The following is a 21,371-nucleotide window of genomic DNA, read 5'->3' on the forward strand; positions in this document are numbered from 1 at the left end:
CTTGGCAAACTCTCACGTATCCGATTCCCACTAATTCTATTATGCCAGTGGTTCTCAATGTTTTCCAATTCTTAATTCTTTCTCAGCCATCTGAGGAGCCTGACACATTGTCACTAGTAACCGTGGATTACTGAACAGGAATTCTCAAAAGGGCAGATCTGGGAGCAGAGAGGAAAGTATACAGTTAGAAAAAGCCTCTCGAGTTTCCGACATTCCCTGTCAGGGGATTTTCCCTTGACTTGATCACTGCATTAAGCATTAATGTGGTAAAGAAATTTTCTGGAGGCAGTCTTGATAGTATCTGTCCTGCTACCTCATAAATTCATTAGGATTTGATAAACTCTATTCCAAATTTTGGTTCAGAAAATGTTGTCACAACAGGGAGAGAACAATTATTTAATACTAGAATTTATTGCTAGTTTATTACTATTAACACTAGAATGCTGGGACTTCCCTGGTGGTCCAGTGGTTAAGAATCCGCCTTCCAATGCAGGGGACGCAGGTTCGATCCCTGGTTGGGGAACCAAGATCCCACATGCTGTGGGGCAACTAAGCCCTCATGCCACAACTAGAGAGCCTGCGTGCCACAACTGGAGAGCCCATGTGCCGCAACTACAGAACCCACACGCTCTGGAGCCTGCATGCCACAACTACAGAGCCCATGTGCTCTGGGGCCCATGCACCACAACTAGAGAGAGAAAACCCGCACACCACAACTAGAGAGAAGCCTGTGCACCACAACGAAAGACTCTGCACGCTGCAACTAAGACCCGACACAGCCATAAATAAATAAATAAATATTTTAAAAAATATTGGAATGCTAGAATTTGCATTCTCAAATTACTCAAGGACCCAGGATCCTGGAGTTAAACATGATGCAAGTCTCCTCATGAACGTTTTAGTGCCTTTGAATGGAGAAGGGTATCTCCTTAGTATTCAATATGAAATGGAAGAGTGGAAGGAAGATCAATCCATTTCTTAAGAACATGAATTTCCAGATTACGTAATGACTTGAACTATCCCATTGGAAAATAACAGGGGTGAATATTTTATTCATACAAGCACATGACCTACTTTCAGTGTCAGAGTGAGCTTGAGGAGTAATAAAGTCCAGGCCACAGCTGTTGCTTCCACTCACGTAGTTTTGTGTTGTAATGTGTTTCTTAAGTTTGCATAGTACATATTAAAAAATAATACTGTGATAAGGTCTTCTTTGAGTGCTGGCTTTTAGGTACTGACCGGAGGGTTAAATAATAACTGCAATAGGATAAACCAGGAAAGACAACAGATGGCAAACATGCTGCCTCTCATCATGCTCAGGCCCAAGGCAGACATTTTTAATCAATCACAGAGTTTATGTTGCCCTCAGATGCAGCTTGAGAGGCTACCTCAGCACAATGCTCTGGGCAGCCATTACAAACTTGGAGTTGTTTATGAGATGAAATCTCTTTGCTTTCTCTAAGGTATGTGCTACTGTACTTGATGCTTTTGTTAAAAAACTACTGTGATCACAAGTGTTATGATTATGCATATGGATTGTTTTATGAAGAGATAATGGAGGTAACCATGAAAACTTCTGGTAGAGGTTGTTTTATAATATAATCTTTATCTGTAAACCCTATACAGAATTATGTTAGATTATATATGCAGTAATGACACAGATGGGATTCATGGTATATTATGTATTCAGTAACATATTCCTTTGGTGACATAGGGATGGTCAATGTGGACAAATGATAAGGTGAAGGAGTCAAGTTAGCACAAGTGGCACAACTATCAAAACATTTCTCAGCCTGAGACCCTGTGCTGGGAAAACCAGGCTGACCTGCCCAATAGGTAAAAACAAGCGTTGGACAAAGAGATAAGGGGTAAGGAAGTCCTTTGAATACTGTGAGATTGCATTTCCCAAACCCCATAATTAAGGAGAGATTCTGAGCCAGCAGGTCTGGTATGAGGCCAGGGAGTTGGTGAGTCTGATACACAGTCATGGTAGGAACCACTGCCTTAAAGTACCATATAAATGAGAGGTATGCTATGGTCATGTCTTGACCTTCTCTGCCTTGAGTCTTACATGGGTTTATGGGCAGCCCCTTGGCTGGTGTGTTGTAATTCAGTTTCCGTCAGCCAGCCAACAAGAACTTAGTATACTATGGGCTTCTTAGATCATGGCTGGCATTCACCATCTGACCCTTTTATTTATTTATTTATTTTTGTGGTACGCGGGCCTCTCTCTGTTGTGGCCTCTCCCGTTGCGGAGCACAGGCTCCGGATGCGCAGGCTCAGCGGCCATGGCTCACGGGCCCAGCCGCTCTGCAGCATGTGGGATTTTCCCGGACCGGGGCACGAACCCGTGTCCCCTACATTGGCAGGTGGACTCTCAACCACTGCGCCACCAGGGAAGCCCCCATCTGACCCTTTTAGATTCAATTTCCCCAAACCTACTTCAACCTGCCAGCCTTGGCATGTTTGGGTAGCACCCATGTCTTAGTGCCTGATCCTACGGTCAAGCATACAGGAGCTCAAGTTAATGGAAAAAAATCTCAACTTGGTATAAGCTCAGGCAAGATCTACACTTAAAGGGCACCTGTACTTTTACGCCCAACATGGAAGGGAAGCAGACAAGATGAAATAGTCCAAAAATACTTTCTGGAAATACAGGAATGACGGCTTTGTTTGCTGAGTTTTCCAGGTTGACAGAGCATGGGTGGCAAATAGATTTCAACTTAAGAACGAAGTAACGCCAACTGATTGGTAGGGACTGCTTATAAGGCTGTGTTGGATGGGACTTCCCTGGTGGTCCAGTTGCTAAGACTCCGTGCTTCCAATGCAGGGGGTGCGGGTTCGATCCCTGGTCGGGGAACTAAGATCCAACATGCCACGTGGTGAAGATAAAAAAAAAGGCTGTGTTGGAAATGATTCTGAGATCAGGTCTGGGCCCAGAGGGAAGAAGTGCAGTGACTGATTAACAATGTGAACGGAGGATGGACTAGCAGCACACGTGCTACACTGACACTGACCTCCAGATGCTAGGATAGGGAGAAGAGTGAGGGATGGGCAGAATTTTTGGAACTGGCCAACTAGAAGTAATCACTTCCTTGGCGAAGGGGCGTTATTAATGACTGACACATCTGTCATGTGATGGACTGGATTTAGTGTATAGGATTGAGTTTCAGTCCCAGTTCTGCTACTGGGACTGGATATCCTACTGTATATCTGATGGCTGACAGGGAGGGAAAGAGAGTTAGTACTTATTAAGTAACAGCTATGTGCCAGGAAGCACTAAGTGCTTTATATACATCGCATGATTTCATTAACTCCTCCGAGCTTCAGTTTTGTCATGAAATGGGAATAACATCGTCAGTGTGCTGTGTCAATTAAATATGGTAATGGGGTGAAAGTTCATTGTATACCGTACATTGTTATATTGATAGAAATACAGAATATTAGTGCAATGACGATCCGCATTCAAGGCATGATCTAGTTGTTAGCCACAGGCCTCAGCCTCAGACAGTCTTGGATCCCAGCCTCATTACTTACTAGATTTTCCCTTTACCCCAATCTCCTCAAATAAAAAACAGAGATAATATCAGTACTATCTAATAAAGTACTATGATTACAGGAGGCAACGCATGTAAGAGAGTGATCAGCAGAGTGCTTGGCACATAGCAAGCATTTGATAAGCGATAACTGCTTTTAAAAATTATAATTCTTCCTGTTATTATTTAAAAAGATCAGATCTTTGTCCCAGGTTTCATTAATGGACTCCAATCAAGTTTTTCATTCATATAAAAGTCTGGTGGACCATTCTCTGCAGGAGTGAGAAATCTCAGCATATGCTGTCCTTTGCCAAGCAGGATTGGCCAATTTTAGAAAGCAACAAGGCTGACCTGTCTGTTTCCGTTGATGACGGAGAAGTGTCCAGAATGACGGTGATTTCTGGCTTGGTGGGTAAATTTACTAGATGGGTGGCACTTCCCTCAAGGACAGACTGAGTGGCATAGAGCAGAGGATTAAAATGGTCTGTCCCCACGTGCAGCTTGTGTGAGGAGTACTGTATCACATCAAAAAGTAAACCTGGGGGCTTCCCTGGTGGAGCAGTGGTTAAGAATCTGCCTGCCAATGCAGGGGACATGGGTTCGAGTCCTGGTCTGGGAAGATCCCACATGCCGTGGAGCAACTAAGCCCGTGAGCCACAACTACTGAGCCTGCGCATCTGGAGCCTGTGCTCCACAATGGGAGAGGCCGTGACAGTGAGAGGCCCGCGCACCACGATGAAGAGTGGCCCCCGCTCGCCGCAACTGGAGAAAGCCCTCGCACAGAAACGAAGACCCAACACAGCCAAAAATAAATAAATTAAAAAAAAAAAAAAAAAGTCAACCTAAAACGTTGGGTGAGAGATGGGGAGCGGGTTGAGTGAGAACCGAAGTTGCTGCACGCGCTGCTTAGGCTGCTCCCTAGAGTCAATGCACTGCCATTGGGATGGGGTGTGTTTGTGCCTGAGTTTCTGTCCTTTCTGCCTGTGACTGGAGATGGGCACGATGTAGGATATGCTGCTTGACAACCAGTAAGATATGATATATCCGGATGGGCAGTAACACACTACTTCATTCATTTCTCTTTTTAATATGGTGAAGAGAAAAGGCTTTTAAAAAAGAAAAAAGCTCCTTTCCACAGAAAAGCCATATGTGATCACTGTAAAAATCCCAGGAAAAAAAGAAAAAAAATCACTTGTAACTTTACCACCCATTGATAACTATTGTTAGCATTCTGATATATTTCCTTGGAGGAATTTTTAAATATATATATATTTATGTATACGTGTGTTGGCATATATGTGCTTATGTACATATACTCATATTTGCATAGCTGCAAATCATACTGTGAATGTTATTTTTTCTATTTTTTTTTACATCTTTATTGGAGTATAATTGCTTTAAAATGGTGTGTTAGTTTCTGCTTTATAACAAAGTGAATCAGTTATACATATGTTCCCATATCTCTTCCCTCTTGCGTCTCCCTCCCTCCCACCCTCCCTATCCCACCCCTCTAGGTGGTCACAAAGCACCATATTTTTTCTATTTTAACATATTGATACATTCCCATTTCAATAAAAATTTTGAGAGGGCTTCCTCTCAAAGGTTTTATAACATTTCTGTATATGGCTGTACCACAGCATACTTAAAACACGCTGCTGATCACTGGATTATTCAGTTAACAATTTGTTATTAAAAGAAATGCTGAGACTAAAAAAAAAAAAAAAAAGTCTGGTGGAAAATTGATGTAATTTTGGGTCTTGCAAATCAAAGTCTGAGTCTCTTATCCCCTGACTTTCCCAGAAACAAACAGCAGACAGTAAAACTGGGACACTGGCCCCTACTCCCCAATCAGGAGGCAGGCTGCTACAATGGCACCGCAGAGCTTGGGAATGCCGAGCCTCGGCTCTGCGCTCTCATGTACCACTAACTCAGAGTGGACGGGTGGTTTTTTGTGGAATCAGCAGTGCTGCTGGGTAAATGCCGCACACAGACACTTACCACTTAGAAGAACTTGCCACAGGGGGCAAGTGGAATCTCTGCTCTGACTGACACAGGATGGACGAGCAGAGGAGACCATCCATCAGTGTCAGGAAAGATCTGAAGCACCCGGCTAGTCAGTTGAAATAAAATAAATTATTTACTGATCTCAGAATCCAGCTGCTCACTTGAATGCTCATAAAGAACGTTTGCTGCCCTGAACTTCGCAGTAGATGCTGTTTCAGAAAGAAAGAATTTCTGGACTACTGTGTGCAGCCTTTTGTTGTTGTGAGAATGAAAAGGGTGTTATCTGCTTTCCAAGAAGGAAGTAAGGGTCTTAATACATACCTGAGCTCATCTACATGCGAACAGGAAACGAACTTATTTATTCACTGCATGATACAGTACTCGTGGGCACAGTTTATCCGACTGTCACAAAATTACTTAGGATTAATTAATGAAGTTTTTGCTTATAACGGTAAAGACTGAATTTAGATTCATAACAGAAACAAATGTTCTGACAACATCTAATATTTTAGAAGTTCCTCAGTTGTGACTTTCCACCAGAGGGTGCTATGTGTGCCACTGGAAGCATTCAGAGGTGACTGGGACCAGCTTCCAGTCACCTCATTTCTGAGATCCAGTGCTCTAGGCAGAGACACTTGCATTACTATGATCATCTATTTCTACCTGACAAGTCTCCACCGTGACTTTGCCAATAGAGCCACTACTTAATTTGAGTGACCTGGTTAAATACTTTCAAGATGGTGGACTAGTGCTCGCTTTGGCAGCACATATACTAAAACTGGAACGATACAGAGATTAGCATGGCTCCTGTGCAAGGATGACACGCAAATTTGTGAAGCGTTCCATATTTTTATACCCCGAGAAAACCATAATTCAAAAAGAGTCATGTATCACAATGTTCACTGCAGCTCTATCTACAATAGCCAGGACATGGAAGCAACCTAAGTGTCCATCGACAGATGAATAGATAAAGAAGATGCGGCACATATATACAATGGAATATTACTCAGCCATTAAAAGAAACGAAATTGAGTTATTTGTAGTGAGGTGGATGGACCCAGAGTCTGTCATACAGAGTGAAGTAAGTCAGAAAGAGAAAAACACATACCATATACTAACACATATATATGGAATCTAAAAAAAAGGTCATGAAGAACCTAGGGGCAGGACGGGAATAAAGACTCAGACCTACTAGAGGATGGACCTGAGAACACAGGAAGGGGGAAGGGGAAAGGGTAAGCTGGGACGAAGTGAGAGAGTAGCACTGACATATATACACTACCAAACGTAAAACTGATAGCTAGTGGGAAGGAGCCGCATAGCACAGGGAGATCAGCTCGGTGCTTTGTGACCACCTAGAGGGGTGGGATAGGGAGGCTGGGAGGGAGGGAGACACAAGAGGGAAGAGATATGGGGATATATGTATATGTATAGCTGATTCACTTTGTTATACAGCAGAAACTAACACACCATTGTAAAGCAATTATACTCCAATAAAGATGTTAAAAAAAAAAAAGATGGTGGACTAGGAGAGAAAGCAATAGGCAAAATAAACATAATAATGACAATGATAACAGCACTAAGATAAGCTACTATGGGCCACTTTCATACACAATCTTGAAAGGTAAACATTATAATTCCCACTTCATAAATGACAAACACTAAGACTGAAAGGGGAAGGGACTTGTCTAAGCTGACACTGCAGGCAAGTGGTAAAGCTGGGATTCAAACCCATTTTTGCCTGCAGAACTTGGGCTCTCTGCGCAGACCCTTTTGTGGACTTTTTCCTTTGAATGAATATACAGATCAGAATCTGATGAATTCAAGTTTGGCTTTTTGCCTTTGGAAAAAATGTGGGGAAAGAAGCCTCGCTCTTGGTTATCTTTCCAAGGCACTGCTTTGCACCTTGGGAAACAGCAGGGATTATGCTCACCTGGGAAAATCCTCACCTTGTACCCTGGACCTCTATCTTGACTGCAGTTAGGCTACTTACTGGGCTTCTTAAAACTAGACCCACTCAGAAAAAGCAGACCCTCTGTTACTGGGAAAGCACTGCAGGCAAACACAAATGATGTCTGAGTAGCATTCTTATTTTAGCAAATTTTTTTTTTTTTTTTTTTTTTGCGGTATGCGGGCCTCTCACTGCCGTGGCCTCTCCCGTCGCGGAGCACAGGCTCCGGACGCGCAGGCCCAGCGGCCATGGCTCACGGGCCCAGCCGCTCCGCGGCATGTGGGATCCTCCCGGACCAGGGCACGAACCCGCGTTCCCTGCATCGGCAGGCGGACTCCCAACCACTGCGCCACCAGGGAAGCCCTAGCAAACTTCTAATTGAAAATATACAAAGTGTATAAATCCCAAGTGTTTATATAACTTGACTTTTCCACAAAGTCTACATACCCATGTAATCAGCCCCCAGATCAAGAAACAGAACCTTACCAGTACCCCAGATGCTCCCCCATCCAGTCACTAGAGCCTCTTCACTCTCCAGGATAACCACTATCATTACTTCTACATATTACTTTTGTGTACTTTTGAACATTATATACATGGAATCATACAACATGTGCTTTCTCCCCCTTTTTTGGGCATCTGGCTTGTTTTTGAGCAGCCTTATTAATTTTACTTCTATGAGAGATACCAGAAAAAGCATCTTTATAAAGAACAACACTGAAGAACTTTGTTTTAAGAATTAACATTAAATAAACAATTTTTACCACTTTAGAGGTTTTTTTTGTGAGAAGGGAGAAAGAAGTTTACGGAGGGGGAAAAAAGGTAGGTTGTGTGTGTTCCAATTCAGATACTGGGTGCTAATTCATCTATTTAGTCTGTCAGAATCACCATCATCTTACAAGCTCTTGTTTACTGAGCACTTGCTATGTGCCATGCACCCTTCTAAGTATTGCGTGTGTGATAATGACTTTTCATCCCTGTAATTACCCTATTTATGAGACAGAGACTATTATCTTCATCTTACAGAGGAGGAGATTGCGGCTCTGCATCACTTGACTGTGTTGATACAGCTAATGAATGAGCCAGGGTTTGAACCCAGGCTTCTAACTCTTCAGTCTGTCCTCCAAGCTTCCACTATATTGCCTCTCCACTAACAGCTCACAGTCTACCAACTGCCAGGCCCTGCGCTAAGCTAAGTGGAGTATCTGACTCATTCCCCACAGCAATCCTAAGAGGCTGGCACACTGATATTCCCATTTAAACAGAATGGAATCAAGCCTCAGAAAGATTAAGACACTTGCCTAATACTGCTGGTTGTCGACAGAGCCACAATTTAAACCAGATGTGATTCTGATGCTCATCTCTTAATTAGTAAGCTACTGTCAGCATATCTCAAGCTCCTGTCGGTCAAGTTGGGATGAACATTTGAGAGCTTTTTGAGACTTATTACAAATTAGCCACACTAATGCCCACATTAGAAAAGGTTTTATTATGAGACATTTACAAAACATTTGTGAGAAACATAACATTAGTGAGCCTTAGAGTTAGAATTCAAACTTTCTCCCTTTACACATGAAGCAAACGAAGCCCAGGAAGAGGCAGTGTGGCAGAGGTCTCGGCAGAGCCCGGGAGTAGCTCAGCTCCCTGACTGGGTAAGCCTGGCACCTGTACCCGCTCCCCTGCCCTCCCATCATCCTCTTTTATGCAGCAGGTGCACTCCAGTTGGCCAGACCAGGGTTCTGCCCCTGATACCACTACCTACCTGCTGTGTGAGCATGGGCATGAGACTTCACATCTCTGCACCTCATTTACCTTCTCTGTCAGATGGAGACGGTAAAAGTACCTACCTTTTAGGTAGGTTAGTAGTGCATGTAAAGCACTGAGCACAGTGCCTAATACACGCACATACCTATAGATGACGGCCATGAGGATGGTGATGATGTTGGCGTATTCATATTCTGCTGACTACTACGACACTTTTTCTACCTCTGTTAGGTTTAAGTCAAAACAGAAATTTAGCACTTAATGGAAACAAATTAACCCCAAATATTAATTGAATTTTAGTTCTAGATTATCTGGTGAGGATCCAAATATAACTTCTGAGATCATTAAAAAGCTTCCCGAATAAAGGCACGAATGAATAAGGAATGGATTCATGGAGTAAGAAAAGGCAAGTAGCAATGTTACAAAGCAGTTCTAAGGATAGGATGTAGGAGAATTACACAATGAAAATTATGGAACTTCACATAAGTCAATGAGTTTGCAAAGAGTCTCAAGTTAGTTCTATTTCTAATATTCTGCTTCATAAAAAAGAAGACAAGACAGAGCACTAAGGTGGGAAAAAGGAGTTACTTTAAATTTCACTGCTTCAACATTTTCTCTGAAAACAAATTACTGTTAGTCATTCAGGTCACATAAAAGTTGTATGTTATTTCTTTCCCCATTTCGACATTGACCACTGATAGAAAGTTGACACACTTACCTAACTGTACATCAGTTGTGAATCGGAGTCTGTGAATCATGCTGACTTTGAATGACTTGTAATGGTGGCTGCTCAGCATATCCTGTACTGTAGCTATGTCAATTTGAGAATCCTCCTCAAAAACCCCGTCTGCCCTTGAACCTGGGGAGGAAAAAGCAGTTTAACACATAAAGATACATGAGGCTTGGCAAATGGTGTCTGCTTAAAATGCTTTGGGATAAATTAAAATAATATGGGCTATTTAATTTGGAAAAGAAAAGGCTGAGCGATGACTTAATAATGCCATTCCAGTAAACAAAGAATGGTAACATATTAATCACTGAACAATTAATTCCACAAACACTGCCTGTTCTATGGCAGGCCCTTGGCTGGGCAGCAGCAATACAGAGGGCAGAAAAACTCCTGCTCGCCAGAAGCTCTGTCTCCACAAGAGTAAGTCAAAATCACAAAAGCATGGGTGGTCACACTTCTTGCTTCTTTTTCTATTAATTTTCCTGATCATAAAAGCAGTCCATGCTCCTTGAAGAATCCCTGTTCTTCCCACGATTTGCAAACTGTCTGTTTAGCAACTTCCTGTCCTGCGCCCCACAGCCTCCAGTGGTTCAGGTACCACTGTAACAGGTACCACATTAGAAAAGGTTTTATTATGAGACATTTACAAAACATTCGTGAGAAACATAACATTAGTGAGCCTTAGAGTTAGAATTCAAACTTTCTCCCTTTACGCATGAAGCAAACGAAGCCCAGGAAGAGGCAGTGTGGCAGAGGTCTCGGCAGAGCCCGGGAGTAGCTCAGCTACTCTCGGCAGAGCCCGGGAGTAGCTCAGAGCCCGGGAGTAGCTCGGCTGTAACAGTCTCCTCAATGGCCTTCTGGCCACCAGGATCCCTCAGCAGTCCAGCTACTACAGGACTTTCCGATTTATCTTTCTAAAGGTTTGATCACTCATTCACTCATCAAACGTGTAGTGTGCACTAAGTACTCTGATATTGATAGTGGGGACAAATAAGAAGACTGGAGCTCAAAAATCTTCCCTGGCTTCCCAAGGCCTCCTGAACGAAGCACACTCTTTTCAGTCAAGCAATCGAGGACGTCCACAATCTTGCTGAAACAGAAATTTCCCATTTTATTTGTCATTTCTAACACATACCTTCTCTCAGCTCTTCCCAAACTCCTCAGACTATATATAGGTTCAGGTTTTTCTACTTCTGGTTCTTTGCTCATGTGGTACCGTTGGCCTAGAACATCCCTCTGTCAAAACTCCACCCAGGCTAGCTCAGATTCCACCTCCTCTTGAACTCCATGGCAGCTGGTTTATACTGGACTTGGAGCCAGGGAGACCTGGGCTCAATTCCTGGCTCTGCCTCTAACTTACTGTGTGATATTGGCCAAGTGACTATTTCTCTCAACCCCAGCATCTGCCATCCACAGAATACCAAAACATATTTAGAGAATCTAGTATGTAATACGCTTAATAAATAGCAGTCATGATTATTTTTATTCTCTTGTCATAGTGGATCACATTTAGGCTTGCACTAGAATTGCTGAGTGGTTGCTGTGTCCTAAATTGGAAACTTCGTGAGGATCAGTAAAGTCTCTTATTCATCGCTACACCTTTTCCTGCAAGCAGTACAGGTAACTGGCATGCTCTCACTAAATTTCGCTAAATAAACAAATCAATAATAATAACGATAGCTAGTACAGGTGAGTACTCATACATCAGGCATGGTGCTGAGCGCTTCACACATGCATTTAAGTCTCAAGACAACCTGGTAGGTAGGTCCTATAATTTTCTTATTACACAGATGAAGAAGCCGAGGCTCTGAGAGGCAAAGTCACACGCCCAAGGTCACATAAGCAAAGCTAAACTAACTCTCGTCACCCCCCATGCCTGAGTTTGAAATGTGGTCTTCTGAAGGTGTGGCTGCTGGTGGGAGGGAGCATCTGTCTGGAAGAGGCCAACCAGAGCGGGGTGCCCAGGGCCTTGTGATGAGTATACAGGGGCGGTTCCAAAGGGAGACCACGACAGAACTCCTTGGCACAGAGTTGGAGGAATGGAAAACTCTAGATTTGGGCATAGAACTGGAAAATTCTCTATGCCTACCAATTACACACTTTCCTTCCCACAGTTATTCCTTACAGGGGAGGCTTTTAAGGCAAAGCTGTTTTCTGATGCCTTCACATTTAACTAATTTATTAGGAATTGTGCGTTTTATTTCCAAACACTACAACTATTCCCAGCTTGGACCATTCTAGCACCTACAAGGATGCTTTCCCCTCGGTAAGGCTGCAGCCTCGGCCTTAACGGGCCAGTCACTGAACGCCTGTGACACAGTCCCACGTGTTGACCTCTCCGCCCAGGTCACCCTTCTTCCCATTGCACTCCCTCCTGGCCTTTTTCTCCAGGCCTCCTCCCCATCCCTCTGATGAGCTTGGCTCAAGTGACATTCCAAGGAACCCTAAGTCTAGCTCAGCTCTGTCTGTCACTGCACCCTGCATTTCCCTTCAGGTTATTTATCACACATAGTAATCGTCTGTCTCCACCACTAGACTGTAACCCCAAGAGCAGAGGCAGAGTAACTGCTTTACTAAACACCACAGCCCAGACCCTGCTAGTGCTACCACAGAATAAAGCAAGAGCTCAATAACAATTTACTGGATGAATACCGAGTGCCGTATCCCCAGGATCAGAGAGGCGTAGTGACTTAACCAACATCACATTGCCAAGACTAGCAAAGTTGCACTCGACGTCTGCAAGGGTCATTTGGTAACCCTGTTTCCTTTCTCTGGAACACCTGTGATTTTGGATACAGATGCTGTGATCATGATCGCTACTGTCTCCAGAGTAATGTCCACATCGCAAGCCAAGAGGCTGGCTAGAAATTAAAGTTTCAAATAGTTATTCACTTTCTCCAAATATACCTTTTACTAAAACAGAGCGGCCAAGATGTGTTTACTTTTACTTTAGAACTTTTTAAACTGAGAATTTTGGAGAAATACTAATATCCTTTCATGTTTTAAATCATTTAAAGCCATCTTTTCTGAGAAAATGCCATTATTAGATACAACTCAGCTTAAGAACTTCTGTTTTCTTTACCAATTAGTATTTTCTAAATATTGCAGGTATTTGATTTGGAAAGAGGTAACAGCTCATTATGTTAGCATGCCAATTATTTTTAAAAAACCACACTTAGGAGTTTTACGTTTTATGAGGTTGGATTAAAACTAATTTAAAAATTACTATAACGTGACATAATTCTTTACTGAGCAATTTCAATGCCAGCTGCTAATAAAGCATCTTAGATGCTTTTAGATAAAGTGGTGCATAAATATGACTGGAAATTGATTTAGCTTCTTGCAGAAGCTACTGAAGAATGACATATTTTGTTTAATACACCAGCTAATGTAGTCCTAAAAGCTCAAACAAGTGCCAGTTTTCACTCCTAAATTTGCTGTGCGAGATTAATGAAAACTTTATATTTTGCTGAAATGTTAATAATGGGCAGATGAGATGACAGGATTTTAGTAGAGGTCTTAAAGCTATGGAATAACCAGCAAGGCTTGTCAGTTTCCTCATATTAATTTTGTTCAAGACTTATATAGCTGGAGCTGGCTCAACACATTAATGTTTCTTGCATTGACCTTCTACTCTCTGACAGTGTAAATTCATATCCCATTTAAGGATTTAAGTCCCCTTGATACTTGGGTGAGTTCTGAGCCTTGCCCCAGTTGACAAGGGGTGTGTTTACTTTTATGGTCAAAAGGGCAGCAGCACCGGGGGAGCAGAGAAGGAAGAAACAGTCCTGCACTCACCTCTGATACACGCTGCTCACCCCCAAGCAGGTTATCTGCTGAATGGGAACAACTTCTGGTTTTGGAGTTCCAGTGCCATTTCTCAAAGTAGGCTCAGGAATTCCTCTGCTTGGAGGGGACGTGTCTGTGTGTACAGATCAGTCAGCCATGCAACCTGCAACTACTGTCCCCATGCCTGCAGTGTGCTAGACTGGGAAGGGACATTGATGAAGATAAGGCAGGGTTCCCGACCTTCAGGAGCTTACAAATTCACTACAGAACACCAAGAAAACAGGACAAGGCAGAGAATAGTGCCCAATAAATGATGCATGCAACAGACACTTAATCTAAAGGCACACATCTGAAGCAGAGCATTACAGCAAAAGCATTTTTTTTTTTTAAACCGGGAAAGTTCTGACTTTGCATTTTTACTGTTTGTATCCTTCTAGAAAGGGGTGAACCCAAACACACATGAAAGATGCTTAATACTGCACCACAGTGCATATTAAAAATATTACTGTACTATCAACTTCACATTCCAAAACGACTTCTGTTAAGAGAAGACATTTTTATCTACTCGAAGTAAAAAATAGAACCAGAATGTCTTAAAAATAAACATATTAAAAAAAAACACTCCCCAAACTGTTAATTTAATTGAAATATAACCCTTTGGTATTTTGTTAAATTAGCAATTAAAAAGGTCACAAGCAATTAAATGAAACAAAAGCCACACTGTGTTCATCTACATTAATGCTGAATTGGGTCTCCTCATGAATGACAAGATAAATTGTAATGGTGCCTTCAAAGACTTCACAATGTATTTTGTCAAAGTCGAGAGTGTTAATGTCTCTATGTGCCATGGATTACCATAATGTATTGTGTCAAAACGCTTGAGCTGCAATAACTCAAAGATGTATTGTGATAGATCAAATTTTTTGGGGGGGGCCTAAAAGTGACTTGAGCACCAGAGCTCAAACGGACTGACAACAGGCTCTGGAAGGATGACAGAGAGCACGTTCATGATACAGAAAGCGCTGGGGAACAAGCAAAAAATCCAAGAGAGGAAGGAGCGTAGCTGTCTGGAGTAAGGAATCAGGAAAAAAGGAAACAAGGAGTGGCACCTGTCTTAATGGCAACACCAGGCCAGGGAAGAGGGAGCAAAGGGAAGCAGAGAGGAGGGGAAGGAGGAGGCTGGCGGGGTGTAAGGGCTGCACCGAAGAAAGAAAGAGGAGGTACTGAGAGAGAGCCGGGATGTGGCCCTAGGGCTTAATAACACTGGAAGGAACCTGGAACATGGAGTTCAGAGATGTAGATTCAAATCCTAACTCTTGACACCATGGGTCAAGAGCAGGTCAAAAACCTTGCCCAAGGTTCCACTGTTGGAAAGAGGCGGAGCTGGGACAGATCTATCGGACTTCGGAGTCATGTTCCTTCTCCTGCCCCTCCAGTGTCACCACATTCCTACAAGCAGCAGCAAGGACAGGGACTGCGTGGGTAACTGTAAACTTTAAGTCAGTGGTTCTCAAAGTGCAGCTCAGGACCCCAGGTGTGGGGGGAGGCGGGTCCATAACCTCAGTACTATTTTTATAATAATAACAGTAAGACATGATTTGCCCTTTTCATGCCTAATATCTTACAAGTGCACAAAGTAATAAAAAAAGTTCACTGATATGTTTCTGATTCCACATTGCAACCAACCTTTAGGAAACTATCACTTGAGTTTTGGTATAGCAACAAATATTAATATGCACTATTTTCTGAAAAGGCTACTGAAATACTCCCCTTGTTTCCAACAACCTATCTATGTTAGCCAAATTTTCTTCATATACTTCAACCAAAACAATGTATTGTAACAGACTGATTGCAGAAGTAGATATGAAAATCCAGGTGTCTTCTATAAAGCCAACATTACAGAAATTTGCAAAAATAGAAAATACTGCCCACTGGTTCAGGAGATTAGTCAATAACTTATCTTCCTGGTGGAACAAAAATAAATGCTTTTCAGAGAAAGGAAAACAAAACAACAAAACAAAAAAAACCCCAAACCAAAATAAAAGAGTGCTCTTATCATTAAATTTTTAAAAGAAAATATTTTTATTTTATTTTTAAAAATTTTAATAAAAATGTTATTTATGTTCACATGTAATGGATTTACCATTATTTTTAATGAATTCATAAATATTTAAAAATCTCTCAGTTTTTATTCCTAATAAATAGATATAACTCAATAAACAAAAGCTCTTTGAGGCCCTCAATAAATTTTAAGAATGTAAAGAGGTCCTAAGACCCAAAAGTTTGAGAACTGCTGCCTTTATTGGTTCTTATGCCATGTTTTCATTGTTCCTGGATGCCCATTTGGACATGGAACCATGATGGGACAGAAAAGTGCAGTTACAGCTCTGTGTCTGTATTACATACCTGAAAACAAACACAAAAACAAACAGAAAGCCTGTACACACATTGTTAGAGTGACAGGCTTGTTTGCCACATGATCAGATCAAGGCTAATTACAACTAATATTGTTTAAGAAGCATTTTCATATACTTCATGATTTCACTGGAACTGAGGGAGATACTTACAGGTACATACGTGACTGTCTTTCAGACAAATGAGCACTGATGATTAAATCAAAGCTCAGATGAACTCACTGTACGGCTCTGGCAGATGTCTTATGTTCATAGACACAAACTACATGGAACATCAGACTTCATTTTATGGTTCAATGAGTCTCACGCCAAGTCTGAAAGGGCTAATCTAGGTATAAGTTAAAGTAACTTCCGTCTTCCATCTCCAAAAAGATATACGCCGAGTCTAGAACTCAACTGGAAGTTCGAAGGCCTTTGCTACATCCTTACCTCATAGGTACACTCTCTGTAGCAATGATGACCCTGTTGACCATTCCTCCTAAGTCCGCAAACAGTCACCCAGCACCAATCGTGTGCCAGAGCTGTGCTAGTGCTTCAGGAACACAGGAGGATGGCAGCAAGTGTTTGCATTTGGCTGGTGCAAAGAGTCTGTGAAGGGGAATAGTAGAAAATAAAATGGTGGGGGGTGGAGGGGGAGAAGTCTTCAGAGATAGGCACTGACCATCTCAGGAGTTGGCATACAGTAAAATACTGCTGTGCAAACAGCTGAATGAAGAGTAAACAAACTACCTTCTGCCCCATTCTATCTTGCAGCCTTATTGCTACTCCCCACATAGAACAATGCCTTTTTCAGCTAAACTGGATTTTGTTCAGATTATACCATCTGGCCAGAATGTCCTTTCCACTCTTTAAAATTAATACACTTCAAGGTCTAGTCCAAATGGAATCTTTCCTGATCCCTTTCCTGAAACCCTGTCTCCCTTTGTTGAAGGCTCTCATGATAAGTCTCTTACACGATAAGCATCTGTACTCCCCTTCTGGACCATGGGCTCCTTGGAGGCAAGAACATTCCATCCTACAGAGCACACAGTAGATGTTCAATAAATGCTGTTGGCAGCCTGAATGAGGTTGATGCCACACAGGTTAGCCATAACAGTACCTGCGTTTGTACACCATCCCTTGTATTTACCTTGGTTATTAGAACCTAACACACCATTCCTAGTTTTCCATTCAGATGCCCTACCAGACAGGGATCCTGCCTCAACAACAACTCCAAGAGCAATTATCATTTACTGAATGCTTACTATATATGCCAGACATTATGCTCAGCACTTTAAATATATTATCTCATTTAAATTTCTCACTGCTCTTTTAAGTTGGATAATATTATCTTCTTTCTACAGGTGAGAAAAATAAGGCTCAGAATGTCATCCTGCTAGTATAGCCATACAACTAATACAAGCTGGAGTTAGGAAAGGAACCCAGGTCTAATTCCAAAACTGTGCCCTTAACCACCACATAACCCCTTGGGTAAAATGCTCCTTGGATGGGCTGGGAATGTACAAATCCATGGGCCATAGCAGTATCTAAGGAGAACACAATCACACCTGCCTTTGCCAGAACAAACAATCAGGGATAAAACCTAACTCCCTCTACTCCTTCTGTAAGACTCAAAGCTAGATGTGTGAGTGAGTCATGGAGGAAAAACTCTCCTTTAGCTTTCTACATCCATCACTTTTTTTTTTTCCCAAAGGCCATTTAAATCCCCAAAGACTCATAAGCCCCAAACTTCTCTTCTATTAAACACTTCCCTTTGGCTACTAGTCATTTTTGCTGGTCTCTAAAAAATAATCCATAGGTGATATACTATAATGTACACACGCGCACTTGCTTGCCCCTCTGCGGTAATCTCTTCAAAGCCGTCAGGGTTGTACTGTAGGATACACCCTTCACTGAATTTGCCATGCTACAACCAGGGTAGGGATCCTTGCTGTCAGTGCCTAATTGATTAAACTCTTGGAGTCAGAGCCTTTCCACAGGGAGATTTCAGACCCTCAATAAATCAGGATAATCTTGTTTTATGAGGTGATCAGAAAGAAACGATTTCTGGTTTGTAGAATTTCTAAAGAGAGCGGATCATGGAGGTGGGAAGGTGGGGGTGGGGGAGGTGTCGGCTCTGCATTCAAGCTCCTGCCTGTCCCCCAGTCTCATCTTCCAACACTCTCTCCCTTGCTCATTTCATTCCACTCCATTCATTCATTCCCAAATACACCTAGCTCTTTCTCAAGACCTTTGGACAAGTAGTCCCTTGGCCTGGAACATTCCTCTTACTCATTAGCAGAATAACTCCTTCCTCAAGGAAGCTTTCTTCTCCCATTCTCACCAGCTCCAGGCCCCTGCTATATACTCTTTTATACCCTTCACAGTGCTCATCACTACTGTGAGCTCCATGATGCAGGGGCTGTGTATCCTCTACTGCGCCAGCACAGCGGCTGGCCCAGAGGAGGGGCCGTCAATATTTGGGGGATGAATGAACAAATATGTGTCTAGGGTGAAGCCTGTACAGGATGAAGCATGACTATTCAAGCGTCTGAACCACTGGCTCATTACAGGTTTGCCTGGAAGTTAGGTTGATGTCAGAATTCCCATCACTTCCTTTTCCTCCATTGTGTCTTTGCCCGTGTTCAAAACACAGGAAAAGTAATGGAGTCTTCTTAAGAGCCTGGGCATTTTGGACAATTTACATGACAAAATATCTAAGAACTGAAACATCTGATCAACACCGAGGCATCTCTCTCTCTGACTCCAGAGTCAGAGAATGAGGGCACACATGCTGGAAGAACCCCTCTTCCCATCAGGGGAGTCACTGCAGAAATGTCACCCGATGCATTACCAAACCATTAGTCAGGGGCTACAGGGCGGATTCTAGGTCCAGGAGCCTACCAGAGGGATGCAAATCCCTGTGCCCCCACTTAGAGCCCATACAGGGTTTGTGGCTCGTCAAACATGTTTCCTTACTGCTCTAATGTACCAGTGTATCGCTTAATGAAAGTTCTTAATTGTAATTCAATTAATTACATACACAGAGTCCCCAATTACATTTTCCAATCAGACACTGGCTGTGGTACAGGTCTAAATGCACTTAACCAATTTTAATATATTAAGATCAATTTCCCTTGAATACTAATTACTACCTAATGATAAAATGAAAAGGGGGGAACTTTCAAGAAAGGGGGAGAGTGAAAAATGCAATTCATGTGGAATTTCTCAGCCCACATAGCACAATGCACTCACTACTGAAGAAGTAGGTGTGGACAGGGCACAAATTTGCTTCCAGTTCAGATCAGCACTGTTTTTTGTCCTAGGTATCACCTACCCTTGGTGCAGGCTGTTGCCCAAAGGGACCTGTGGGATGTCTAAGCATCTAGAGGGAAAAGGCCAACACACACAAGCACAGACTAGCCGTGGGGTCTGCGCCCAGGCACTCGCTTTGTGTCTTGGGCACACAAAGCCTGGGAATGGCCAGCTCTTGCATGGGGCATTGCACTTTGCCACGTGCATTTAAGGCACACAATCTCAACTTAATCCTCATAACAGCCGTACAGGGTAGGGATTCCTTCCTACAGGGTAGCCCTACAGATGGGGAAATGAAGTTCAGAGAAGGACTTGCCTAAGGTCACGCTGTGGCTTCAAACATCCTGCCTTTCCCCTACAACACACTGCCAACCAGCCCGCATCAACCAGACAGCAAGAGGCGGAGACACATTGGTATTCTGGCATCGGGGATAATGTTTCTGTTCCATTTAAATTCTGTTAGCGTGCAGCAAGCAGGGAGCTATTATCCAATATCTACTTGAAAAAACTCTCACCCATACAGAAAATTCCTTACAGTGAACACATTTCCCCCCACCAGAGCCAGACACGTAACTGGCTTTCAGCAGTAATTCAACCTAAAATATGTACCATGAACATCACAAGTCATTTCCATTTGTAAACAGAGTTTATTTGCAGGATCACATTTTTTTTGCTTTTGAAGACTGCTGTTGTGGTACAATAAAAGAGGCTTAAAGCCCTGGTACTTAAGTCACATGATAGGAATTTGAGAGATTAGTAATTTGTAACTGAAGAAGGCAAACCCTCCAGAAGCCAAGTAGAACCACTAGGGAGTCTCCAGGGTTGGCAAAAAGAGCACACGCAGGAGGAGGGACTGGCCCACTAAGAATAAGCACCACGAAGAGGAGATGGAAACACACCAGGAGAAGCAGTCATTCACTGCCTACAGTTGCTTTTTTATTTAGTAAATTGGAGGGGGGTGGGGTGGGGGGAGGGGGAATCCCAAGTACCACCACGAAGAAACCCTTATACCTGAAGACGCTCACCCAAAGCCCAAGTTCCTTTTAAACGGTATCACACACTGCTCACTCAGTGCCCTAGTGAGCAGCCTGGTGATGCCAGGGACTCAGGAGGCTCCCTCCCTCCCAGGGAATGAACCACACCTGGCCACAGGCACTGGGATGTAGGGGGAACTCAGACTCAGGCCCTGCCCTTGGTGGATGGGGGTGTGTGGTCACAGTCCAGTGTGGGAGTGGGCGAATCCATTCAGTAGAATCAGTGATCAGAGAGGGGTTCTAGGCTTCTAGGAGGAGCGGCCTCTTCTCCTGGGTCTTCAAGGAGAAACTAAAGGAGGCGAAAGAGGCCACAAACTGAGACCCAGAGATATGCTCCCCTGCCACAGTCCAGCTGTCTGGGTGACTGCCCACCTCGAGTTGAAGCTCTTCCTTAGCATAGCCTTAAATTAAGGAAACTTCATGAAGGTACTGAAATAATGGAAGCTCTCCTTGAAAAGGAAAGGAGATCAAAGGAGATTAAACTGATGTTTAAAGAACTGAATCCCCTTTCTATAGCAACTTCTATTTAGGAAACAAAATAATTAGATTCAGCTCTTTCACTAGACTTAATGGACAGAAGACACATTCTTCTAGGCCCCCTAATTATTATTCACGGGATGATGAGCAAATCACCACCTTAAAGGCTCAGTTTCTTCTTCTATAAAATAAAGATGATGACCACTCTAGCCTAATAACAACAGCACCTCTATCTCATTTAATCCTCACAACAACCTTGTGAAATAGATTCAACCACTTCCATTTACACAGGAAACTGAGGCTCAGAGAGGTGACATGATTTGTCCTACGTCAGAGGCTGCAGTGTCCACCCAAGGTCTGCCTCATTCTAAAGACTGT

The 21,371-nt window shown here is 42.9% G+C and overlaps 1 protein-coding gene and 1 non-coding gene across 7 annotated transcripts in view; one reads left to right on the plus strand and one right to left on the minus strand.

Moving 5' to 3' along the window:
• The window catches only part of MAPKAP1 (MAPK associated protein 1), a 230,645-nt gene that overhangs the window by 34,157 nt on the left and 175,117 nt on the right, over window positions 1–21,371 (minus strand). For all 6 annotated transcript variants that reach the window (XM_022578740.3, XM_022578739.3, XM_022578738.3 and 3 more), the window contains one exon: window positions 9,974–10,114. In XM_022578740.3, the coding sequence (XP_022434448.1) occupies window positions 9,974–10,114 (141 nt within the window). The remainder of the gene's footprint in view (window positions 1–9,973; window positions 10,115–21,371) is intronic.
• LOC115802731 (U6 spliceosomal RNA) lies at window positions 6,289–6,392 on the plus strand. The gene has a single exon (XR_004023264.1). It is a non-coding gene; the product is annotated as a U6 spliceosomal RNA (small nuclear RNA).

This window comes from Delphinapterus leucas, chromosome 6 (assembly GCF_059928025.1).
Source record: "Delphinapterus leucas isolate spDelLeu-1000000601 "Yukka" chromosome 6, BTC_Dleu_Yukka2, whole genome shotgun sequence".
NCBI classification, from domain to species: domain Eukaryota; kingdom Metazoa; phylum Chordata; class Mammalia; order Artiodactyla; family Monodontidae; genus Delphinapterus; species Delphinapterus leucas.